Source organism: Tripterygium wilfordii, chromosome 21 (genome assembly GCF_013401445.1).
Source record: "Tripterygium wilfordii isolate XIE 37 chromosome 21, ASM1340144v1, whole genome shotgun sequence".
Lineage (NCBI taxonomy): Eukaryota > Viridiplantae > Streptophyta > Magnoliopsida > Celastrales > Celastraceae > Tripterygium > Tripterygium wilfordii.
The window spans coordinates 14,909,840-14,932,197 of record NC_052252.1 but is presented as its reverse complement, the minus strand read 5'-3'; the positions used below and the strand labels follow the sequence as shown (position 1 = coordinate 14,932,197).

General features: G+C 37.1%; 3 protein-coding genes across 8 annotated transcripts; 2 read left to right on the top strand and 1 right to left on the bottom strand.

Annotated features, from left to right (window-relative positions):
- The first annotated feature begins 1,300 nt into the window (after positions 1–1,300).
- On the top strand, positions 1,301–4,312 carry LOC119988810 (trihelix transcription factor ASIL2-like). Its single transcript, XM_038833995.1, has 2 exons — positions 1,301–2,449; positions 3,928–4,312. The coding sequence occupies exons 1-2, from the start codon at positions 1,603–1,605 to the stop codon at positions 3,939–3,941; spliced, it is 861 nt and encodes a 286-aa protein (XP_038689923.1). The 5' UTR covers positions 1,301–1,602; the 3' UTR covers positions 3,942–4,312.
- Positions 4,313–5,167: 855 nt separating this feature from the next.
- Positions 5,168–8,201, bottom strand: LOC119988811 (protein LIGHT-DEPENDENT SHORT HYPOCOTYLS 10-like). 2 transcript variants are annotated; one of them, XM_038833997.1, is made up of 2 exons: positions 7,496–8,201; positions 5,168–5,464 (listed from the first exon to the last, which is right to left on the bottom strand). In XM_038833997.1, exon 1 carries the CDS (start codon positions 8,059–8,061, stop codon positions 7,504–7,506), a length of 558 nt encoding a protein of 185 aa, XP_038689925.1. In that variant the 5' UTR covers positions 8,062–8,201; the 3' UTR covers positions 5,168–5,464; positions 7,496–7,503. The 2 variants fall into 2 exon arrangements, with proteins under 2 accessions (XP_038689925.1, XP_038689924.1); XM_038833996.1 differs by having other exon boundaries at positions 5,168–5,442; positions 7,496–8,188.
- Positions 8,202–14,141: 5,940 nt separating this feature from the next.
- On the top strand, positions 14,142–21,126 carry LOC119989255 (protein SCAR1-like). Of its 5 annotated transcripts, none has more exons than XM_038834668.1 (9): positions 14,142–14,590; positions 15,995–16,158; positions 16,467–16,590; positions 16,678–16,810; positions 17,138–17,205; positions 17,296–19,906; positions 20,074–20,169; positions 20,573–20,680; positions 20,779–21,126. In XM_038834668.1, the coding sequence occupies exons 1-9, from the start codon at positions 14,436–14,438 to the stop codon at positions 20,824–20,826; spliced, it is 3,507 nt and encodes a 1,168-aa protein (XP_038690596.1). In that variant the 5' UTR covers positions 14,142–14,435; the 3' UTR covers positions 20,827–21,126. The 5 variants fall into 5 exon arrangements, with proteins under 5 accessions (XP_038690596.1, XP_038690595.1, XP_038690593.1 ...); XM_038834667.1 differs by having other exon boundaries at positions 20,071–20,169; XM_038834665.1 differs by having other exon boundaries at positions 17,296–19,969; positions 20,071–20,169.
- The last annotated feature ends 1,232 nt before the right edge of the window (positions 21,127–22,358 follow it).

The following is a 22,358-nucleotide window of genomic DNA, read 5'->3' as shown; positions in this document are numbered from 1 at the left end:
ATTTCCTGACCGGCTCCATCTCCATGTTATCTGCCCAAAAAGTTGGAAAAGTGAAAAGGAAGAAGCGATATATATATGCAATAATTCAAGCGGTGCCTCACATAACTTAATATTACAAAGGAAGAGGGTCCGTTATCTGTCACTTTTGATAAAATTTTATTGAAGACATGGGTGATATCTAGGAAAATCCATCAAAGTCTGCATTTTTTGTGCACAATTTGATTTATTGTCCATGTTCTCGTGCCTCTTGTCGCAGCTAAATACATTTTGTACTAATATATGATTATTCAAATCAGATTATATGTGACAACTGTTTCCCAATTTCTCTGTCACCTTCTCAATCAAAACTTGACATATAATAATATCAATTTATCACAGTATATATCAATCCTAACTTATTATGCTCCATAGCTCGCAATACAAAAAAAAGAAAAAAAAAAAAAGGAAAAAACTGAAAGGTCATATGGATAACGGGCTTTATTAGTGAAATTTCGCAAGAAAAAGCCCAATAGGCCTCCCTAAATAGGCCCAATTACTCAACTTGCTTTTTCCCTTTGTTCTCAAACCTCAAGACTAAGTGTAACCGGATCTCTAATTGATCCGATTCGGTTCCGTCCCGTTTATAATCTATGACCAGACTTTCTGTTGTCAACACCGGTAGTAATTAGGTTGGAAAATACTAGGCCATACTGCGACAGTCTATACCGAGCCGTCGGCTTAGTTGAAAGGCTAAGTTGGGCGCGGCTCATGCGTCTTTGTCTGACAGCCGGCGCATCATTCCCGCTTATCAACGTCATTCCAACATTGTGGACTTCTGGGTTTGCCAATGCCCACCCAAATCTCCCACACAACACACCGACTTTTCTTTTGAATTTCCAACTTTTCTTATTAATATGAATCATTAATGCGTTTCTAGTCCATGGAAATGCTATGACAATGATGGGTAATTCACCGGATCATTTTGAGTCCTTATGTTATTTAAGGTTCACGCAGTGGAAGTCATTGTAATTTCCCTGCAATTTCAATCAAGAATATTCATTTATTATTGTGGAACCCAATCTATTTTTACACTTTAGTAAATATAATAGGCAGTTGCGATTTAAACTGTAGAAAACTACAGATAAATCTAATGCAGGTACCCCAACTCGGCCTTATGTGAGCACATTTTTTTCATTTATATATATTTTATGCTTATTTATTTTTAAAAATTGGTTAAAATTAGAGACAGTTGGACCACTTATTTGAGTTATTTCGAAGAAATTGTGTTTATTTTTTTGATGACAATAGGGGTAGAGTGCAGACGGCAGATTGTGACCGAAGATGTAAGTAGAGACGATTAATCGAAAGGAATCGCAATTTGGAGAACGTTAGCCGAGCCGAATCCGATGGCACGCCAACTCCCCGTTGCTCCTCACGCGCTCTCCCACATCCGGCGAGCGTTTCTTCTCTATTATTCTTCCCTACCTCCTATACTTGCGCCTCATGCGTCCGGCGCGTTCGTCATCGCCGCACCGACTCCCTCATCATAAATCTCCCAATATTCACAACCCAATCTAAAATTAAAAACTGATCCCACCTGAAAACCTAATCTTCCCCGGATCCATGGGCGATCTAACGGACTCTTTGACGCCGTCGTCTAGCGCCCTCAACATCGTCACCACTGCTTCCTCGCACAACCCTCGTCCCATGCCAGTCCGCGAGGACTGCTGGAGCGAGGAGGCAACGTCTACTCTCGTCGACGTCTGGGGCCGCCGTTACATGGAGCTAAATCGAGGCAACCTTCGCCAGAAGGACTGGCAAGATGTTGCTGATGCTGTCAATGCTCTCCATGGCCACACCAAGAAGACTCACCGTACCGATGTCCAGTGCAAGAACCGGCTTGATACCGTCAAGAAAAAGTACAAGATCGAGAAGGCTAGGGTTTCTGCTTCTAATGGAACCGTTACCTCATCTTGGCCGTTTTATGAGCGCATGGATGTGGTGATCGGATCTAGCGTTAGCGTCAAGAAACAACCCTCTCCGTCACTCTCGCCATCACCACCGGTTGCTCTGCCGCTCACGTATCGGAAGAGTCCTGCCTCAGCTCCTCCGACGGCAGTGGCGCTGCCTCAAAAGAGGCCGGCGGATGATGGATATTTTAGGAGAAATTACTCAGCCATGGCTGCCGCTGCTGCTGCAGAGAGCGATGAGAGTGAGGAGGAGGAAGAGAGGGAGAGGGAGGAGGAGACCGAGGAGGAAGGGGAAGGAATGAGGAAGCTGGCGAGGGCAATAGAGAGGTTTGGGGAGATGTATGAAAGGGTGGAGGGTGAAAAGCTAAGGCAGATGGTGGAGTTGGAGAAGCAGAGGATGCAGTTTGCGAAAGATTTGGAGGTTCAGAGGATGAGGATGTTTATGGACACCCAGGTTCAATTGGGGAAGATCAAGCGTAGCAAGCTTTCCGGCTCAGATGGTGAGAGTTCTCTCTGATTTCTTGTTTAAAGTTTTTGGATTTAAGGCCTGCAGTTTAAAGTTTTGGATGATTGTCTCGGTGAATTGGTTCATTTCATATTATGTATTGGTTAATGCTGTTTGTAAGAGGAACCTACCCATGAATTACTGGGTTCTGTTGTATAGATGCTTTGTTATAGCCTTGTTTCAGTTGGTTTGGAAAAATTGATGATCTCATTGAGGTTGTCATTTTTTACTTTTTAGAAATAGTAGTTTCAGGCCTTGTTTAATGTTACGGTAAAGAAATAGCTAATCAGGGCTTATCTTGATACCCTGTGATGGTCGAGCGATTACATCTGTGTTGGAGTTTTTTGCACTTGGATGGGTGTATATTGTAGAGGACTTTTTGTGCTTTGCTTAACGTGTTCTGTGAAGTTTTTGTTTGGCTTTTACAACATGAATTATGCAGTGGTCCTTTTTTATTATATTTAAATACCGTTAGTCCGTAAGATCCTTCTGCATTGTGCTACAAAAGGTTCTGGATTTATTTTTTTATCTTGTTTTTCACTGTATAACACGATTGACGTTTTTGGTATGAAAATTTTTTTTGAGCCATCTTAGATTCTTAGTTGCCTCACATTTGACATTGGATTTGGGTTTTAGTAGAGGGTGACTTTGAAAGTACTTTGCGATTATATATAAAGGAATGTGTATAGTGCACTGTTTCTTGTTTACATTTAATTTCTTATTTTATGCTTCTTTTGGAAAATGGGATAGGTCTCATGTTGGCCGTGATGAAGCATCACCATACTGAACGATCTGGAAATTGGTCAATCTGTAAAATTAGCTTTGCCTCATCCATCAAAATGGTTGCATTTAAAAATCTGGGTGCTTATATTTGTTGCACAGAAATGTCTATTGAGGCCAGTTTAATATTCAATCAAGAACAAAAGTGAGGGAGCTGTTTTCTAAGTTTTCATTGCATCAAGGTGTGAGGGGTTTGATTTGAAGAGTTTAGTCACTGTTTTTGGTGTTTTCCACTTTTCCTGCCCTTTTAAAGTGGTGTGCATGTGTAGCGTAGGTATTATGTCAAAAGATTTTTTTTTTTCTTGGCAACATGTGTTGATCAAGTTGTGTCTTTATTTTGTTTAAGGAATCTTTTTACCGTGTATTTCTCATCTTGCTTATGTGTCGTTTTTTTTTACTGAGAAGATAGCTCTAGTTGAATTCATCTGCATTTGATATGATGCATCGACACCATGTAGCCTTGCTTGTCTTTGAAATTGTCTGTATTGTGGCAGTGAGAGATGCCAATTGTTAATTGTTTCCATCTATTTGTTCCTGAAGGGGGTGGTGAATGGCAAACAGAGTACAAGTAAATCCGTGCTGCTTGTTTTTTTAACAATCACTGTTTGGTTGATTTTGTTGAGTTTTGTTTCCGGTATTGAAAAGGTGCCGTCCATGCTACATTTAATCGTTTTATGTTTCTTTTTGTTGCAGACATATATAGCTAGCCATCTTGGAGAGAGCTGATGGTTATTCTTCATTGGAAACATTCCTAGGTCTTAAATTTGTATTTATACCTAGTCCCTGCAAAGCATGTAAAGTTCCCGGCTATATTGGCATCAGAAGAGACAATCAGTAGTGGCAGATATCCAGAGTACCTTTCGTTCTTTTGATGAACTTATAGCTATCTTAAATCAGCAAACGCACTCAACCAATACAGTGTATGACTTAATGATTCTGAGTTTAACTGTAATGCAGTTTTAGGGGGGGAATAGTTCTTCCTTTTGTAATATCTCTTGCATTGCACAGGACTATGTCTGTGTAGAATTACGTACTTAATGCTTAATATCATTATCAAGTGTCTCTCTTTACTCTTCTACTTTCTCCTATAGTTAACTGCGGATGATTATTTTTTTTTCTTCTGTCTGATGTTTTGTATCTGGACTTTCATCAGTTCATGTCACTGAGGTGAATGATGAAATGTGATTGTGAGTTGTGACAACTCATTTGCCTATTTCTTGTTGAAATCTTCATATTTGCAGCTTATGTTTGGCTACTTCGAACTATGAATTACTTATTGCATTATGAATTCTATTAAATTAAATGGCTGTTTATTTTTAAGGTTGGTCAAGATTAGTTTGACCTGAATATCTTTTGTTAAATTTGGCTTATAGAGGCCCACACTTTCCCTAAAAAGACCCGTTAGGGGGAGGGTACCACATGTATGAATATATTAATTCACCCAAGACACCCATATTATATAATGTGAGATATTTATCTCTTAACACTCCTCCTCACAATTCGAAGGCTCCACAAATGGGCAAGCCATGGCCCAAGAAACAAGTGCAGGTAACGTCGTAGGGGTTTGCTCAAATAAAAATGATCTATTAGAGAGGAGGGTACCACATATATGTATGTAGGATTCACCCAACCTAAAGTATCTGACACATTTATCTGTTAACAGCTTTTATGGGTTTATGTGGATGTCTACAGCCACTTGGGCCTTGTTGTCAGGAGCGGGCCTCCAGAGGGCCATGACTCATTAGGATGGTCTCGCACCATCAGAGGATTCAGAGCGGAGCAGCACCTTTATTTTCAGTGCATGTGAAGCAATATGCCAATATCTACGTACACACACAAACAACTTAATTTACCCATCATCCATTTCCAGTTCTAAACAATTAACATGAGATGTTGTCCTGTGTGGATACATAAATCTGAAGACACTAGAATATCTCTCTTAATATATATATATATATATATATATATATATGGAGTCTGTAAAAGAAAGAAAGGCTGACTTACACGGTACTAAACTTTTATTAAGATTGTGGATTATATATAGTGTGCGGCTGGATAAGCAAAAAACTACCTTATAACCAAGAGGAGGTTAGACTTAAGACTGCTACACCACTTTTCCTGAGATTGCATAAGATAGATAGATTACGTTGAAGCAGAGAAGACATCGACGTGAGTCTCTTCCATCCAGTTTAGATCTATTCTGTGACCCTGAAATGATAACCAACACAAACTGCCAAAATGTTAAGCAATGTCATCTGATGTTTAAAGAATATTTATGAATTACTTGATTGAAATTTAATATAAAGTAATGTTGTACCCAAATCAACCATTCAGAAGTTCGAGCATTTGTTTACCGTTCCAGCTTTGTAGGCCAATAATTTTTATGTTTTGGTCGGTGGAACTCTTGAAATATAGAATGCCAAGGAAAGCGGAATTCCTCTAAAATGAGGAATTCTAGCTTATTTTTAAATAAATACATATAATGTCTTTTAAAAAAAATACATAATTTCGACAATATGATCTCACAATTGACGATATTCTAAAATTATAATTTTTTCTCTAACCAAACATGCAAAGAAAACTAATGATGCCAATAAAGTAGTGTGACAACTAGTGTGATCCAAACATTAACAATGAGGATGTTAGGAATGATAGCTCGGCATCCTCTTTCTATTTTCATCTCCAAATATGTGCACCAAACGAGCAAACTAGCCCTTTCTGCAAACTATCCAAGAAAAACTATAACATTCATTCAAACTATACATACAAAGTATTTTTACAATCTGAATTTCATCCCTAAATATTGATTCACCCACACATAGATCTAAGTGTCACAAATTCTTCTATGTTTTCTAGAGAACCACATTCCCTTACTGATCGTATCATCATACTCTCCCTCACCAAAAAAAAAAAAAAAAAAAGCATTAACAAGTTTCTTATGCAAATTCAACTTTTCTTTTTTCTCTGCTGAATTTTTCTTGCATGGAAGCAAATATATTCGGTAGTCTCCGAATGCAAAGTTAATCGTATCGTTTGGTTGGTCAGCATTCACTTTTCACATTCTCATTCTCATTCTCTATCACTCTTTGTATTATATATGACTTGGTTTTTAAGGGGAAGTGAATAGACAAATGATTGAAGAACTCAAGAAAGAAAATTTGAATTGTCAACACAATGGGCATATGACATGCATGAGACGAGTTCGTCCATTTAACAAAGAATGTTGAGTTTGCAAACTAATAACCACACCCTTGAATGAGAAGTAGTCCTTTCATGTCTTCATGGTATAGCTTCAACCAAATTCTCTTGTTTACTTAACATCTTCAGTTTGCTTGGGAAGAGGGAGGATTTCTAGAGGGTTCAATACTAAACCCTCCATCAAACACTGCTCAAGTTATCATAGCTAATTCATCATTTCGATTCAAGTTTCAAGCAAGCTATATATATATATATATATTTGCAATTTGCAAAAGAGAGAATTCCTCACTTGGTATATCTTTTACAGTCTTTCGATTTCTTGGGACAAAGTTTTTTATTAGTTAAACAAGTGCAAGTTATGAGCTATCATATAAATGCAAACTAAAAACTCCTCTAGTAAATACATATACATACATACATATATATATATATATATATATATATTAATCATATTGTTTTTTTTTATTTTCATTTTCCAACAAGACAAACTGGGAGCACCCACATGTATATATAAAATGATGAGAATACATATAATTATAATTACAGTTATGCATGTCATTTCCCCACGTCAGTGTACATCAATCACTTGCAAATAAACGTATGCAAATCTCTTCATGGGGAGCACAAAATCCCACAGAATCACAAAAGGACCCAAACAAAAAAAACAGGCAAAAAGTTTGCAAAATGACACTCACATATATACAAATATATATAATTCACGAAACCATAAAATAAGAACTGTACTATTTCTTCATAATATGATTATAGAGGGGGAGAGAGTCTCCTCTCCTACCGCAAAGCAATCATGTCATTTTAGGTAAAATGATGATAAAAAATCGTAGACCTAATAAAAGTCATAAATTAACTACAGCCCCTAAACCCCCACTGTCCATAGTAGCTAGGGTTCTCAATTATGATTTAGGGTTTTGGGAAGTATATATCAGAGTCTCACGTACACTCTCACCACAACAAACTAGGATCAATCAAATGGTCATAAATCAAACTTAAATCTCGATTACCCACAAAATCATATATATAGTAGTAAGTGAATAGATATAATTACCTTGATTTCTAGGCTTGCCTCAATTTCTTTGAATCATCTGGATCAACCTTGCTGATTTGATGCTTCTTCTTCTTTTTCTTCTTATAAGGAATACCTCTCGCCTTCGCTTGACACTCCCTAACTTCCCTCAAATAAACCCTAATAGCACCATTACCAAAAGGGTTTGTCTCCGGTGCTCCACCTTGCTCTTCGTAAGCCGCTCTAAGCCGTCCGATCAACGCATCAAGGCTTCCCCAAGCTTGCCTTAGTGGACAAGTACAAGGACCAGGTGGATCAGGTTGTCCGAAGAACACACATCCGTGGAAATGAACCTTCGTCTTCCCGAACTGATCGAGGTACCGTAGAAAATCAAGGACGTGGTTGTAGTTACACTGTGATAGTGAAACTGATGGCCTTTGATTCCTCAAGTATTGCCCGAACGTGTTCCAGTCTCTCCTCTTCTGTGACTCGTACCGGCTCAACTGAGCTGGTACTTGCACTGGTTGTGGTTGCGGATGATTACTCTGATCGAGGGATCGTGAAGATGATCCCTCAGCCAAAACATCGTGATGATTATCAGCTGACATGATTATTTTTTTTTGGTTCAGAGTGTAATAATTTGCTAAAAAAGGAGACGGAGGGAGGTGAAGGAATAGGAAGGGTTATGTGTGAAGAGCAGAAAAGATGAAAATCACAAACTTTGGGTCTACTGAGGAGACAAATTATGGGGCCTATTAAGGTGCTTTTGGTTGGTTCCCTCTTCTTTTTTTTCTTCCTTTCTTTAGCTTGTTTTTTCAATTTTCCTTTACTTGGATGACACAATTAGCACTATCTATTAATTATGATTTTAGAATTAATTAATAATCTGATAATTTTAGTATGCCATCATCACATCATCAATCAATACAATGATTATCATCATTTTAGTTTGAATTGTGATTTTCTTACAACGTGTGGACCGCGGTGACTTGTTAGATAATGGAGCAAATAGTCAAAGTTTTCGATTCATAGCTTTATGATGAGGCTCTTGTGGGATCTAGAGGTAAAAACTTGCAAAATGTGCTGATTTGATTGTTATTTTTTCTCTCGAAAGATTAAGAATTAACTCAATCGAATGGTTTATAAGAAAAACTCAACTTCTCGTACATTGTAAATGCGTTTTCATGGGCCTAGGTACCAGAGGTGGTGACCCATGAAGAACAAATTCGTATGAGCCCGTGGTTTAGAACGAATAATATCTTTAATGTGTTTGTCCTGAGAATTTCAACACGCTATCAAAGCAATGTCTCGATCCAGTTGAACGGTTTCTACCTCTCTACTTGTTAGGTCTGGCATAACTCAATCCATTAGTGCAAGGATTGTCAATATTAAAAATCCCACAACATTCTAGCATAACTCATCCGAATGGATTATAAACAAAGCTCAGCTCCCCTCATATTGTAGACACGTTTTTCATGGAACTAAGTACCAATAACAACGACTCATGACGAATAAATCTGAGCAAGTTCATCACCCAGAACACACATATAATATCTTCGATGTGTTTGAACCGTGAATTTTAACGTTTTGTATGGAAAGTTGATACAATTGGTCTAGTCTTTCATTAATATAGTATACAGTATATGCACTAATTAATTGGTGGGGGTTGTTTTTCACGCTATTGTGTTTGGAAATTTACTTACTCTAGGCATAGAAATTGTGCATACTAGAGAATATCAGAGATCCCATGAGCCTCTCACTTGTGTGTAAGGTTTGCATGCATGAAGAGACAAAAATGAATTATCATCCCCCGTACAATCAACCTAGCTTAGCTAGCTGGCCTGTTTAGCTTTTCTGGTGTACTTGTTGGACAATTGGGACAAACGAGAAGACTTGAATTTGAATTCAATAACATAAACAGTGTATATATATATATATATATATGCAATTAGGGAAAATATGCATGAGTTCTCTTATACTATAAAAATTGATCTAGCTAATTAAGCTAGTGGCGATGGATATCCAGATGTGTATATGGTGGGGTAAATGCAGTATATAAGTACTGGAAAGAGATGAAAACAAGATTGCCAAAACAAGGAAAACTGAAAGAAAGGGGAATAGTTCCTTTCTAGTGGTGGTTGTAGAAATCTATTAATTATACTAATCAAGCTGGTTGACAATACAAGACACTGAAAAGAAGCATTTGATACAAATTTGTGAGACACAACCCTTTGCTATGACATATGGGTCCACCCTCCACCTGCCATTATATGCTCTCTGAATCATCAAATCATTTTGTTTGCAGAGAGCTACATGTTTGGCATCTGAATGTGGCTTATAATAAGCTAGCTCTCTCTCTTGATGGTCATGGGAATAAGAATAACTGGATGATACATATATATATATGTATGTATGTATGTATATATTCAATTCACACACACACCTGCAGCTGAATTTTTCACGAGGAGATGCTAGCAAGGAATTGATTCCATCCATGGAATTTCAAAGTCACAAGAAAAATTCAATTATTTGAAATTTGTAGAGACATATTAATTAAGTACATAATATTAGGGGGAAAAAAATCTGATGAGATTCTTGAGGAGATCTTTGGGTGGGCCAGTTGCTTTGTTAACTTTCATTATGCATGTATTCCATCACCACACATGGACTTGGGTCCATGTGTCTCCTAAGAAAGAGCGAAGAATCCCTACTCTAATATATTTGTCTTTTCTACTTGGAATTCCGTCCCTGTGGTGTTCATGCACCATTTATAGTCTTGACAGTTGGTAAGAGCTAGCCCAATCATTTAAGTGGGTTGGGCTGTCAAAAACCTATGCCCATCGGGTCCATTATCTAGCCCATTCTTAAAACTAGATGGGCTGGTTGAGGCCCAAAACTTGGTTCACCTAGTTACAAAAAAAAGGGGCCTGCTAATAAGGGGCAAGTTAGGTCATGGGTGGGGGTTCAATTAGCTAGGGCACTGATTTGCATAAATGAAAGGCAGTACATAGTACTTAAAATGTTAAGGTTGTACTATGCTGTAGGGACAATTTCTTAACTACAAATCACTGGAACCATTGATGATGAAGGATCTGTCATTTTAGTTGAACGAATTTATGCTAAATGAGGAAGTACATAGCTGTATACAGATGATGAGGACTATTTGCACCCCTTACTTAACTAAACACACTCCATTCTAAATAAACTCTAGTAAAAAACATAAGATTTATGAGTATACCCCAATTTGTGTTTTTGTCAAATTTTATAAACCACACCCCATAATCTCAACCGTTGGATCTCACCAACGACTGAGATTAAAAACCAAAATAAGTCTTTTTCCTCATCAAACCCTAACCCTAACCCTAACCCTAACCCTAACCTCATCTCCTCCAAAAGAGTCATCACTCTATCCCTTAACCCTTCATCAAGACCTAGCTTCTAAACACAACCTCTCTTGCCACCATGGATTTATCAAACATCATCAACATCGCAGCTCTTCCTCTTCTTCTGTAGATCAATCAAAATAAGAGCAAATGCAAGAATACCCATTTTGTAGATCAGTTCTTTTTTCATAATCAAATCGATTAAGAAGAGGTCCATCAAGCGATCTGTCTCCCAACCCACCACCACTATGTCTCCTTCCATCTCACAGACCTCTTGTGGTTTCGATTACAAACGAGTTCATATCTTCATCGAAAGTGATAAAAAGAGACAGAACCAAACCTCAGATTTATGGGATTCAAGTGATCAACGTGTTCCCTCATAATCTCGGAGCCTTCACTCCAATGGTTATGGTGCCTTGAACCAAGAAAGAGGTGATCGATAATGGTGAACCATGAAAGAGGTGGTGATGGTGAACCAGGAAAGAGGTGGTGATGGTGTTGTTGTAAGGGAAGAAGAAAAAGGAGAAGGGGAATTGGCTAGGGTCAACTGGGGTGTTGTTAGATTGAGCATTTTTTGAGTTTTTTGGAGTATACTTAATTAATTCAGGGGTGCAAATAGTCCCCATCTACATAAAAATCTTACAACATAAAGACATTTAGAAGAAGCATCAAATTGATTGACGAAGCATGTCATAGCATTATACCCCATGAATGTGTTTCTATTTATTTGCATGTATTAGGTAGGATTGGATTGTGGGGTAATTAATACATGTGCAGGTGGAACTGCTAACTTTTATTAGTATTTATTTAGTCTACCAACTATTTGCAATATAATAATTAACCCTAAGCTAATTAAGACGTACAAATTTGAAAACAAATCTAGATGCGAGAGCCCCTCATGATCACGAGATTAAAAAAAATGATAAGCATCTTGATGATTAATTGTTTAGATCATCAAATTAACCAAAGTAAAGAGGATCCATTGTTGGGCTCTCAAAAACAGTCAACTCTTTAGTGATTGGCTCAAATTGTTTCTCCTTTTGAGGTTCCCAACGGAACCACGATTTTCTTATTAGGATCGGATCATGCATATATATATAGAGAGAGAGGGTTCTCATCATGGAGTTGTTTTCCGTACAATGATATATCATCATATGTACGGTATATATTAGAAATTCTCCTATGTGGATTAACTTTGTGGACTTATTTTTCAATCATATATGTGGTGGGTCCTATAGTAAATGTGTAGCATCCACTTGTGTTGTGCTTTATTACAACCAATGAATTTTGGTCCACAAAGTTAATCCACACTTTTGAGTCCACGTATGATAATTCTTCCTATATATATATATATATAAAGAGGTAGCTAGCCCCTAGTAATAGGAATATATATGTACGTGTTTATGTACATATTGTGTTGTCTGCATTGATCCAATAATATGCACTTGGTCTGCATGCATATATCACATACCCCATGTCTCCATCGAAATTTATAATTGTAGTCATCAGTCACAGATATTGTTCAGTAGCAAACCAACAAGTACGGGAGTTTTCTGTCCAATTAAAAGCTTCGTGCAGCAAATTAAGAAGAAACTCAGATCTCAATCGATTAATTTAATTGAAGAATCTAATCTCTACCTAACGTATTTGTAGAGAATAGTATCATCCATCAAATGCTACGTACCTTAATTTGTAATGTACTCAACATCATCCTTGGTATTGTTAACTTCACCTAATCTTACACATGGTGGTTGGTCAACTCTATTGATGACTCACCAAAAATATATTTTATTGGAATAACTCAGTTTAGAGTGCTTTGAATAATTTTAATTAAAAACGACTCATCACCCAATGACTTCTCGATCAGTTCTAAAATTTCCACAAAATAGTTTTCATGGAGAGAAAAGTCAAAATTGTTTGGTTAGAGCATCTACAATTGGATTAATTAGTTCAACCCCCATTAGAAAATGAAGAACACAAAAAAGAGACTAGGTCGTATACCTCTTCACGTTGATTTTTGTTTTTTCATTTTATGATTTCCATGGCTAACGATAGCTATGCTATGTGGGTTTGCATTAGATAAATCAACTATCTTGAACTAATTAATTACATACATTTTTTTTTGGGTAAAGACACCGTACCAACTTTCCATTTGGGCATTCGATATGAGTCTAAACTCGAGTCGTCGGAATAATGAACGCAAATATTTTTCACCTAACAGAGTAGTAGATTAAACCTAAACTCGACGTATGAAAACAAACTAATATATTGTCTAAACGACCAAGTTTAAGATAAACACGTCTATTGATGGTTGTCGGTGGGCTCACTTGAAATATGAGTTGTAACCATTGATCATAATCAACTAAATTCTCTCTTTTTGGCACATGCTTAACCAAAACTGCCACATCTATTTTAGTGTGCCAACTAGCTTATAAAGATTAAAGTAATTAACAAATATTTATACGTGGCTAGGGGTTCATCATTTTCTCAACTTCTATATAGTGGGGGCCCTTATCTAAAGTTTCAAATTATTTTCTATGTAGGAAACTAGGATATGATTTAGATCTTTTACAAAATAATACCCCTAAATTTGGAACCAAATTTAATTTCCTCATCTTCAACATTTATTATTTCTTGGTTCTAGCCAACATTAATTTCTTTGCCTAGGGCTTGGGGCAATATAGGAAGTCAATCCCTACATAATTATATTATCTCCATCCTATTAAACTCTCTTAAGTCTTAACTAAGTAAATTATGGGATAGTGGGCTCCAATTCCGAGCTCCAATTCTCCTCCAAAATTATGTTAAATCATGAATTAAAATATGTTATTGAGTATTTTGGTGTTCATAATGTTCTAATATAGTAGATTTTGAGAATTTTTTTTTCTAAATACTAAATTTTAAATTCTAAACATTAAAAATTAAGCTCTAAATCCTAAACTCTAAACTTTAAACACTAATTTCTAACTCCTAAACTCTAATATGTCATTTTCACAAAAAAATTATGATTTAACATAACTTTTGAGAAAGAATTGAAGCCGAAATTGGAGCCACTTCTATTCCGTAAATTAAAGCCTAAACTTGTTACATTTGCCTGTCAAGTAAGGAATATCTTGGTTTGACCCAAAGAGAAAAAAGTTGACCAAAATTAAAAAATTGAGAGAAATTTCAAGAATCATGACTACCACGTCCTCGCCTGGCGAACCGTGGGACCCCCTACAAGGGGCAAAGTCCGTTATTTCGATGAAACTCAAAGGAAGTTCTGGTATTTTCAAGTTGCTGAGGGTACGGACATTGATTTCCATAGTTAGGAATGGCTTGCAGAGTTGGCAATGTCGTCTTCCCCTAGCTAATCGGTCACTTAGCCCCGAAATCACACATACTCTCTCTCTCACAGAAAACGTTGTGTCTCGGCAGTTAAGCTGCTTCAATCTCCTCACCTACCCAAGCACAGACTCTCTCTCGTCATTCCTTCATTTATTGTTCATTCATTCTTTCATTAAATTCACATACATTGCTTGCAGTTCCTGTGTGTGGAAGTGTCTTTTCCCTCTGTCTCTTCAATTAGAGTTTGTGTGAGCTAGAGAAAAGCATTAGAGATGCCGCTGGTGAGGTTGGAGGTGAAGAATGAGTACGGCCTGGGAAAGCCTGAGCTGTATAGAGAGGCCAGCAAAGAAGATCCGAAAGCAATCCTCGATGGCGTCGCTGTTTCTGGCCTCGTAGGGATCTTGCGTCAGTTAGGCGATCTCGCCGAGTACGTTTTGTTCTTTCTTTTCTCTTTTACTCTTCGAATTCGTACCTTTTCTTATGTGTTTGCGTTTGTTCGGTTTGGGAGTTTGGTTAGTGATGGATTTGATACATTGAAGCTGAAATTTGGGGGTTTAAGTGTCTTTTGTTAAATTTTGAGTTTGTTCTTCCCAATTGATAGTATTCTTGCGTAGGCAATGTTTAATTAGAAATTATAGGGCAAAAACAGAGAGACGTTGAAAGAGACATTTGATGTTTTAGCAGATGGATTTTTTTTTTCTTTCAATAGAAGTAGTGAAACAACAAGCTTATATGATACAAGATCTTTTGCCTGCTTATGCTTTGATTGCCATAATTGACTCCTTCGGAATTTTATAAATTTGTGAGGATATAAGAAATTTGAATATCTTTTAATAGTCAGGATCACTCAGGAAGGATATGCTTTGCTTTTGTGTGGAGGTCCGTTCCTACTTTGCTGCATTGTGGAAGTTTTTTTTTTCTTTTCATGTACTTTTTTGGCTTGGTCACTGAGGTTGGGCACATTCACATGCTAGTTGGATGAAATTTCACTATATGACAGATTATCTAAGGAAATATCACTAGGCCTTAATGCTAGTAAAATTGTATGGCCGTGATGTGATTCACTTTAAGTATACCGGGAAGCATATCCCCTCTGGTAAAGGGGTTCAGTGAGTTGAATTTACGTTTTTGTCTACCATTCTTTAGTTTTGGCTTTTTAAAAATGTTTGTGTGTCAAAGAGATCTCTATGAATTGGGCGAATTCTGGTTCATTATGTGACTGCACTTAATGTACTGAGAACTCAGTATGCAATCTATCACTTACCTAGTTACCTGGTGATTGTCTGAAATCCATAATGTCGGTATGGCACTGTGACAGTTTAAGTCATGCATCCTTTGAACTTGTTCTTTTTGTTTGTACTCAATTCTTTTTATAATATATGTGTACAACTGAAAATGGTGATTATTGAGCTTCCATAATACTAGTCTAATTATTATCTTTTAGATATGACATCGCTGATCTAAGGCTTCCCTGTCTTTATTTTTTAAGTTACTTTTAGTGATTTTCTTCCGCCGTTGCATGTTTTGTAGAGAACCATTTTAATTTTTAAATGTAATCAGATACTTATTGGTAATTGATATCACCTGGCTTGTGTTGGACAATGGTCGCAAAGCTTTGCTATTCTTTATCTTTATTTCTATTATAATAGTTAATTTTGTTAGATTATGAATATGATGTGAGCACATGGAATTTTTATTTATGTCACTATAATTTTTTTTTTTCATATTTCTTATTTTGTTTTGTTTTATTTTATGTGGAATTGTGGATTGGTGGTGGTTATTATTCATGTAAATTATTGTTCACTTGAGTGGGATATTTCATGTGTTACAGATTTGCAGCAGATGTTTTTCATGACTTACAGGAGCAAGTCATGAGCACAGCATCTAGAAGTCATAAATTAATGGTTCGTGTGCAACATATTGAAGCTGCACTTCCTCCTCTAGAGAAGGCTGTACTTGCCCAAACAAGCCACATTCATTTTGCATATACTGCTGGTATGGTCCTTGCTCCGTGCTCTTTTTTTTTTTTTTTTTCTCGTCCCAATATTTCAGAGTTTATTTTCTGATTGGTGATATTAATGTTTCTGTTTGCTATTTGCGGCATATTATCAGTGTTAAATTCTTTTCATATTTGAAACCGTTTGCTGTTTTAAATTTATTTGGGTGGACTTTTCATACCTTTAGCTTTTTTTTCATAGTGAGCTCAATTATGGAAACTTCTTTTGTTCTATAGTTAAGTTCCATTAGCCTCATATTTATCTTCTGGAGAATTCATATCTTTAAAAGCAGCAGTCACCTTGCAGGTACTGAGTGGCATCCTCACATTCGAAATGAAACAAATCATTTCATCTACAATGACTTGCCGAGATTTATCATGGATTCCTATGAAGAGGGCCGTGATCCTCCACTTCTGCACCAGCTTGACAAGTACGCTTTTGGTTGTTGTGAATAAAAAATGGTTAGTGTTGATGTTCACATTTTGATCCTAACTATGGATTCTCTTTTGCTATTCAGATTTGATACCGGTGGTCCAGGATCTTGTTTACGAAGATATTCAGATCCAACCTTCTTTAGAAGACTATCAGGTGAATCTACTGAAGCCAATACAGGGAAAGTCCAAAGAGATAAGAAAGCTCGTAAAAGTAAGGTATGTATTTACATAATGAAGAAATTTACACATGGAGAATTTATATTAATGTGATAGTATTTTCGGGTTTTGTGGGCTTCTCTTCTTAGTTTGGATATCTTTGCAATAATGTTGATGGAAAGTTACTCTCAAGGCTTTCTGAATGATATTGGAAACATACTGACTTACTGACCAAGACAATTTCGTAAATTAGCTTCCTCGCTTGAGGGCTTTGTTTTCTTTCCTATTTTGCTTTTCCAATGTAGAATTAGGATTGATGACACTCACTCAGCCATCTGTTACTGCCTTTTAGAGTAATATATAAACTAAAAGTCTTAAAATTGGCAGAAGAGAAGATCATTGCCTAGAAATCGAGACATATCTCAAGGTGCATCAGTATCCAGTTATAGCGAGAGGTATTTTTTCTATATGCATTTGACTGACACAAAGTTTGTTTGTATTCTGTAACTCTGTTTAGTAAATGACTGACATAACCTTGTCCTCAGCAAGAGGAAGTTTACTTCTCCAGTTAATGCATGGGCATCTCCTTCTCAAACAGCTTCCACAGTTGATATGAGCTTAAAATCTGACATGGGCGATCACTCGAATTCTTTTGATTCAAGAATTGGATCAGGCTATATTGAATGTGTTTTCCACGCAAGTTCACCCTTGCAATCTGAAGAGCAGGAGTCACGAGAATTTTCTTCTAGGTTGAAGCAACACGATGATACCATTCATTTTGTTTTTCCTGATGAGCCAACAAGGGTTGCAAACGATAACTATCCGCACAGTTCATCACCGGAGCAGATTGCGCCCAATTCATCTTGTGTTACATGGGATGAAAAAGCTGAAGTCATGGAGCCTCAAGGTCAGTATTATAATGGAGATGAATCTCTGGAGATTTATCCAACAAACTCTGACCTGGACGTAATGGATACATGCACTGCCAACCATGGAAACGATGTTCGGATGGATATCCAATTTGACATTGATAACACGCTGAAATCATTTTCTAGTAGCAATGAGCTTGATGAGGTTGAGAGTGAACCAGATACTTTTCTTGATGCGTTAAACACTATTGAATCGGAATCTGAAAATGATATGGATTGCCAAACAATACAAGAAGTCAAGCAATGTAGCTTCTCCAGTTTTAGTGAAGGAAGAAATGCCGTAATGAACAATGCTTCAACTGATAAGTTAGACCTTTGTCCTTCTGAAAATGAATCTCTTAGTGAACCTGACATCAACTCGAAGGAGCATGAATCTCTTGGTGAACTTGACATCAACCGGAAGGAGAGTCCTTCTGAACATGGATCTTTTAGTTCACCTGAGATCACCTTGAAGGAGCATCTTTCTGAACATGGATCTTTTATTGAACCTGACATCACCTCAAAGGAGCATCCTATTCAATATGAACCTCTGAGTGCACCTGATATCACCTCGAAGGAGCATATACCATGTGAATCACCCTGCTTGGTCTCCTTAGAAAAGCTTGATTATGAGCGGACACCTCAAGTATGTGAAGATTCTTCTGATTTACACAGTTCTCCAGGATTTGAGTTTTCTACCATTACAAATGTCCTTCAAAATTCAAAAGTAGAGTCTATTGACGATGATCCATCATCCTCTAACTCCAGAATCTCCAGTTTAGAGGAACCACCAGGCTCTAAAATCATAAGCAACTCTTTTGAGTTGGGGCAATCTCATGCCAAACCTTTTAGTGTTCCATCACTGAAGCTCTGGACGAATGGTGGCCTATTAGGGCTTGAGCCTTCAAAGCCTCCGGATTTTTCATCAAACTCTGCAAGTGGGGATTCAATGATTGGGAGTAAAGATGAGACAATTTCTTCTTTAAATTGCACTTCTCTGCCAAATGGTTTTGGTCAGATGGGGAGACCTGGTATCATGGATAAGGATCTTCAAATCACCAGAAAGGTTTCAGATTCTAAATTTTCAAAATCATGTGATGTTGATCAAGAGAATGGCATCCCGGTGAGGAAGACATCTTTGGCATTTCCCGTGGTTGATTCAGATTCAAAACTTGAAAAATACATAGGTTCTCAACATAGTGATAGGCATAGTCAATGTGATGCAACTAGGGTTGCTGAACCGATGACAGGGATGGCAGTTGATCCAGATGTTCTAGCTACGTCTAATGAGGCCAGTCAAGAGATTGATGAAAACCCAGCTGGAATGTTAGGACTTGGCCACCGGTTACTCCTGAATGGCTTTCGTAGAAAGGTTTCACTTGTCCATGATGGAAAACCTGATGTGGTTTGCCACCAGAAAGCTGGTATATTTGATCAGAGAAGTGGGCACAACAATGGCGTTCATCAAATGACTCCAGATACAACTTTCAAACAGCAATCAGGGCGTAAATCTCAAGTAGATTTGGTTACTTCTTCGCCACCGCTTGAGCATATGAAAATATCTTTCCACCCTGTAGATGGTTTTGAAACTTCCAAACTGAAACTCAAATTTCCAGATACAAGCCATTGTTCCGAAAGCATAAGAGATATGTTTCCTTCATTTCAGTTGGTCCCAGAGCCTACCACTGTTGTACATGATATTGGTTCTGACACTGATGATGACACCTTTTGTCGATCATCTCCTTGTTTGTCAGATGGTTGTCGTAGCTACTACTCCGAGTCAAATTCTGAGCAATGGGAATCTGGTGAAATGCTTCAAAGCAAAGACCACGAGCTCTATGATGCTTTAGGCAGAATTTCATCTGTGGAATCTGTTTCAAGTTCTCTTCAGCTTTGGGAAATAGCTGATAGTGGTAACCACTTTGGTGGTGAAGAAGTTAAAAGCCTGTATACTGAGAATGGTGCAAAACCTTCTTTTTCTGGTCCTTCACTGGCTATTGCAAGTATGGGTTCTATGAGTCCGATTCTACAGCAAGAAACAATGAACAACCCAGATTCGATTAATCTCAAAGAATCCAAGTGTCTTGGGGAGTCCACACCACTGCCGCCACCTCTCCCTCCAGCACAGTGGTGGGTCTTGAAGCCACAGTCAGATGTGAAAGAAGAAAACTCACATACTCTCTCGGAAGCTGATGAACATTCATTTGATCAGAAACCGTCTGGATCTACCCATTCCCAGCAACCAAAGGTAGCCCCAGTCACTGAGAAACAAATTATCGAGGAGGCCATCTCATTTAAATCAAAGATCTTGGTAATTTGCAGTATCATCAATCATGTGTTTGTTATATTGTCTAAGTAGTGCACAGTGTGAATCCAACATATACAAATTATGTAATTATCTGTTTGCATCAGCAGGACCAAGGGAAGTTTAGGCAGAAAGAAGCTAATCAGGGAGTGCATGACAAAGGGATAGATGAAAAGGAAGATTTCTTAGAGCAAATCAGAACAAAAGTGAGTAGCCATTTTTATGCTTTTGGTTAATCTGTGGGACTAATTTGGAATGCAAATCCAAATACCCTGGAAGATTGGCAACTTTACAAATTACGACTTGAACAATGTGTGCACCCATTAGTAGGAAAATGTGCTAATGGAATTGGCTGCCTATTATTATTTGTTCATGAGCCTTGTTTGATGATGAGGATTTCTAATGCTTAATTCCTTCTCCCGCATGTTTTCAGTGAGTTGGTCTTATTTCAGATACATGTGAGGAATACTGACAGCAATATAAGACTGATACGGATTTTGTGCAGCTGGCTGTGAAGTTAAATTATGCTTATTTACAAATTGTGATAGCATTGCTACAGATAATTATTTGCTGCTGACGTGTGCTTTATTATTTGTTGTATTATCCCAGTCATTCAACCTGAGACGCACGGTTCCAGCAAGGCCAACTACTACATCAGTTCCCACGGCAAATGTCAAAGTCACTGCAATTTTGGAGAAAGCAAATGCAATTCGTCAGGTTTCCACTCCTCCTCCCCTCTTCCTCATGTGTAGTTATGTATATTCACTTTTGACTTGAATGAGACTACCAAATGTGCTGACTGATAAAAGTGACAGGCTGTTGGTAGTGACGATGGAGACGACGATACTTGGAGTGATACTTGATCTTTTTGTCCTGGAATTATACAAGTTATTGTAAGCTAATCCACACACAGTTCTGAGTTTGCGAAGTTGGTTTAAGCCGTTAAGGGGTGTATTATATTTATGTGAATAGTCTCCCGATCTCTTTGTAATTAGTTTTTAGGCCTTACCTTGTATTTTAATTATGATTAGTTGCATTCAATTCTGAAGTAGGTAAAATTTTGTTCTAAGCATAGATTAGCGTAGGTCAATCGCGATTTACTTTCTTCTACAAGGCACGTTTTATACATAATGAAAGTTCCCTAAGTTCTGATTTTCACTTCATCTTATGGTTGTAACATGGGACCCTTGATGTTGGAACATATGACCCACCCCTAAAGGGTTTGATAGAAGAGCATCTCAGCAGCTCTGGACAGATCACTGTAGGCCACCCTACTCAATAATTTCTCTTCATATCCTTATTTTATATTGCTCTGGTTTAGGGCTGGCAAAGCAAATTGCTTCCAAGTTGCACTGAATGAGGAAAGGAAGTTAAATGATAAACAAATCATCAAAGAAGAAAAGAGAGGCTTTCTTTTTTTTTTTTTTTAAAGCAACTTGATCATGAAAAAGACCCACAACAGCAACGCCTTACTAATATAAAATATAAATATTCCCCAATGTTTATCTTTAATCATAATATATATATATATATATATATATATAATATAATATAATATATACTTCTGATTTATTAGGCATTTGATTGAGGCAACCCTTTGGACTTTACATATCAAAATTTTGCTATAATTTAATAAGTAGGTGCAGCAATGAAATCATTATGCACTTTTATTTTATTTAAAAGAGACTTCTAAAGCATCATAAAAGTAAAAGGACAACTTTTTTTTTAAGCTAGAACAAAAAAAAAGGGAGAGAATGCTTCTTTGTCTACATCATCTATTGATTGGGGAAAAAAGTGCCCCAAAGGAGGAGGCTTTTACATTTAATCAAATAAAACTCCTTTATTAAAGAAGGGATTAAACAATACCCCATATCAAAATTGCTTTTCCTTTTTAAAATTTGCAAGTGAAAGCAAAAAAGACACCACGACCCAACAAATCCTAAGTGATTACATGAAAAGTGATCCCCAATTCCAAATCCATTGAAACTTGAAAAAAGACATCATGTTTTTAAAATGCTTTATTTTTTAGATTATGCTTTCAAGATTAGAAATCCATCCATCCAGCATAATTTAATTGAGTGATTTATAAGCAAAACTCATCTCATCTCATCTCATATGGTATATGCGTTTTTTATGGGTCTAAGAACTAATAACAACGACCTATAAAAAATAAATTTGTGCGAATCCGTGATCCAAAACGGATAATATCTTCGATATATTTGTACTCCTTATTACATATGCTCTTTTAAAATATGTAGCGTGTAATCCAAATAGTGATTAAATGTCATGTCACTCGTCAAAGTCTTATATTAAGCTTCACTTGCTAGGAAATTACACATCCTGGATTTTAGTGTAATCTGATTGTAATTCAATGCATGTGAACATTTGATTTTTT

Bases quoted from the DNA above. Each gene is read 5' to 3' on its own strand.
- LOC119988810 (XM_038833995.1), top strand. From the start codon at position 1,603: ATGGGCGATCTAACGGACTCTTTGACGCCGTCGTCTAGCGCCCTCAAC.
- LOC119988811 (XM_038833997.1), bottom strand. From the start codon at position 8,061: ATGTCAGCTGATAATCATCACGATGTTTTGGCTGAGGGATCATCTTCA.
- LOC119989255 (XM_038834665.1), top strand. From the start codon at position 14,436: ATGCCGCTGGTGAGGTTGGAGGTGAAGAATGAGTACGGCCTGGGAAAG. The intron at 16,811-17,137 runs GTATGTATTTAC...TAAAATTGGCAG, and splicing joins AGAAAGCTCGTAAAAGTAAG to AAGAGAAGATCATTGCCTAG. The intron at 17,206-17,295 runs GTATTTTTTCTA...CCTTGTCCTCAG, and splicing joins GTATCCAGTTATAGCGAGAG to CAAGAGGAAGTTTACTTCTC.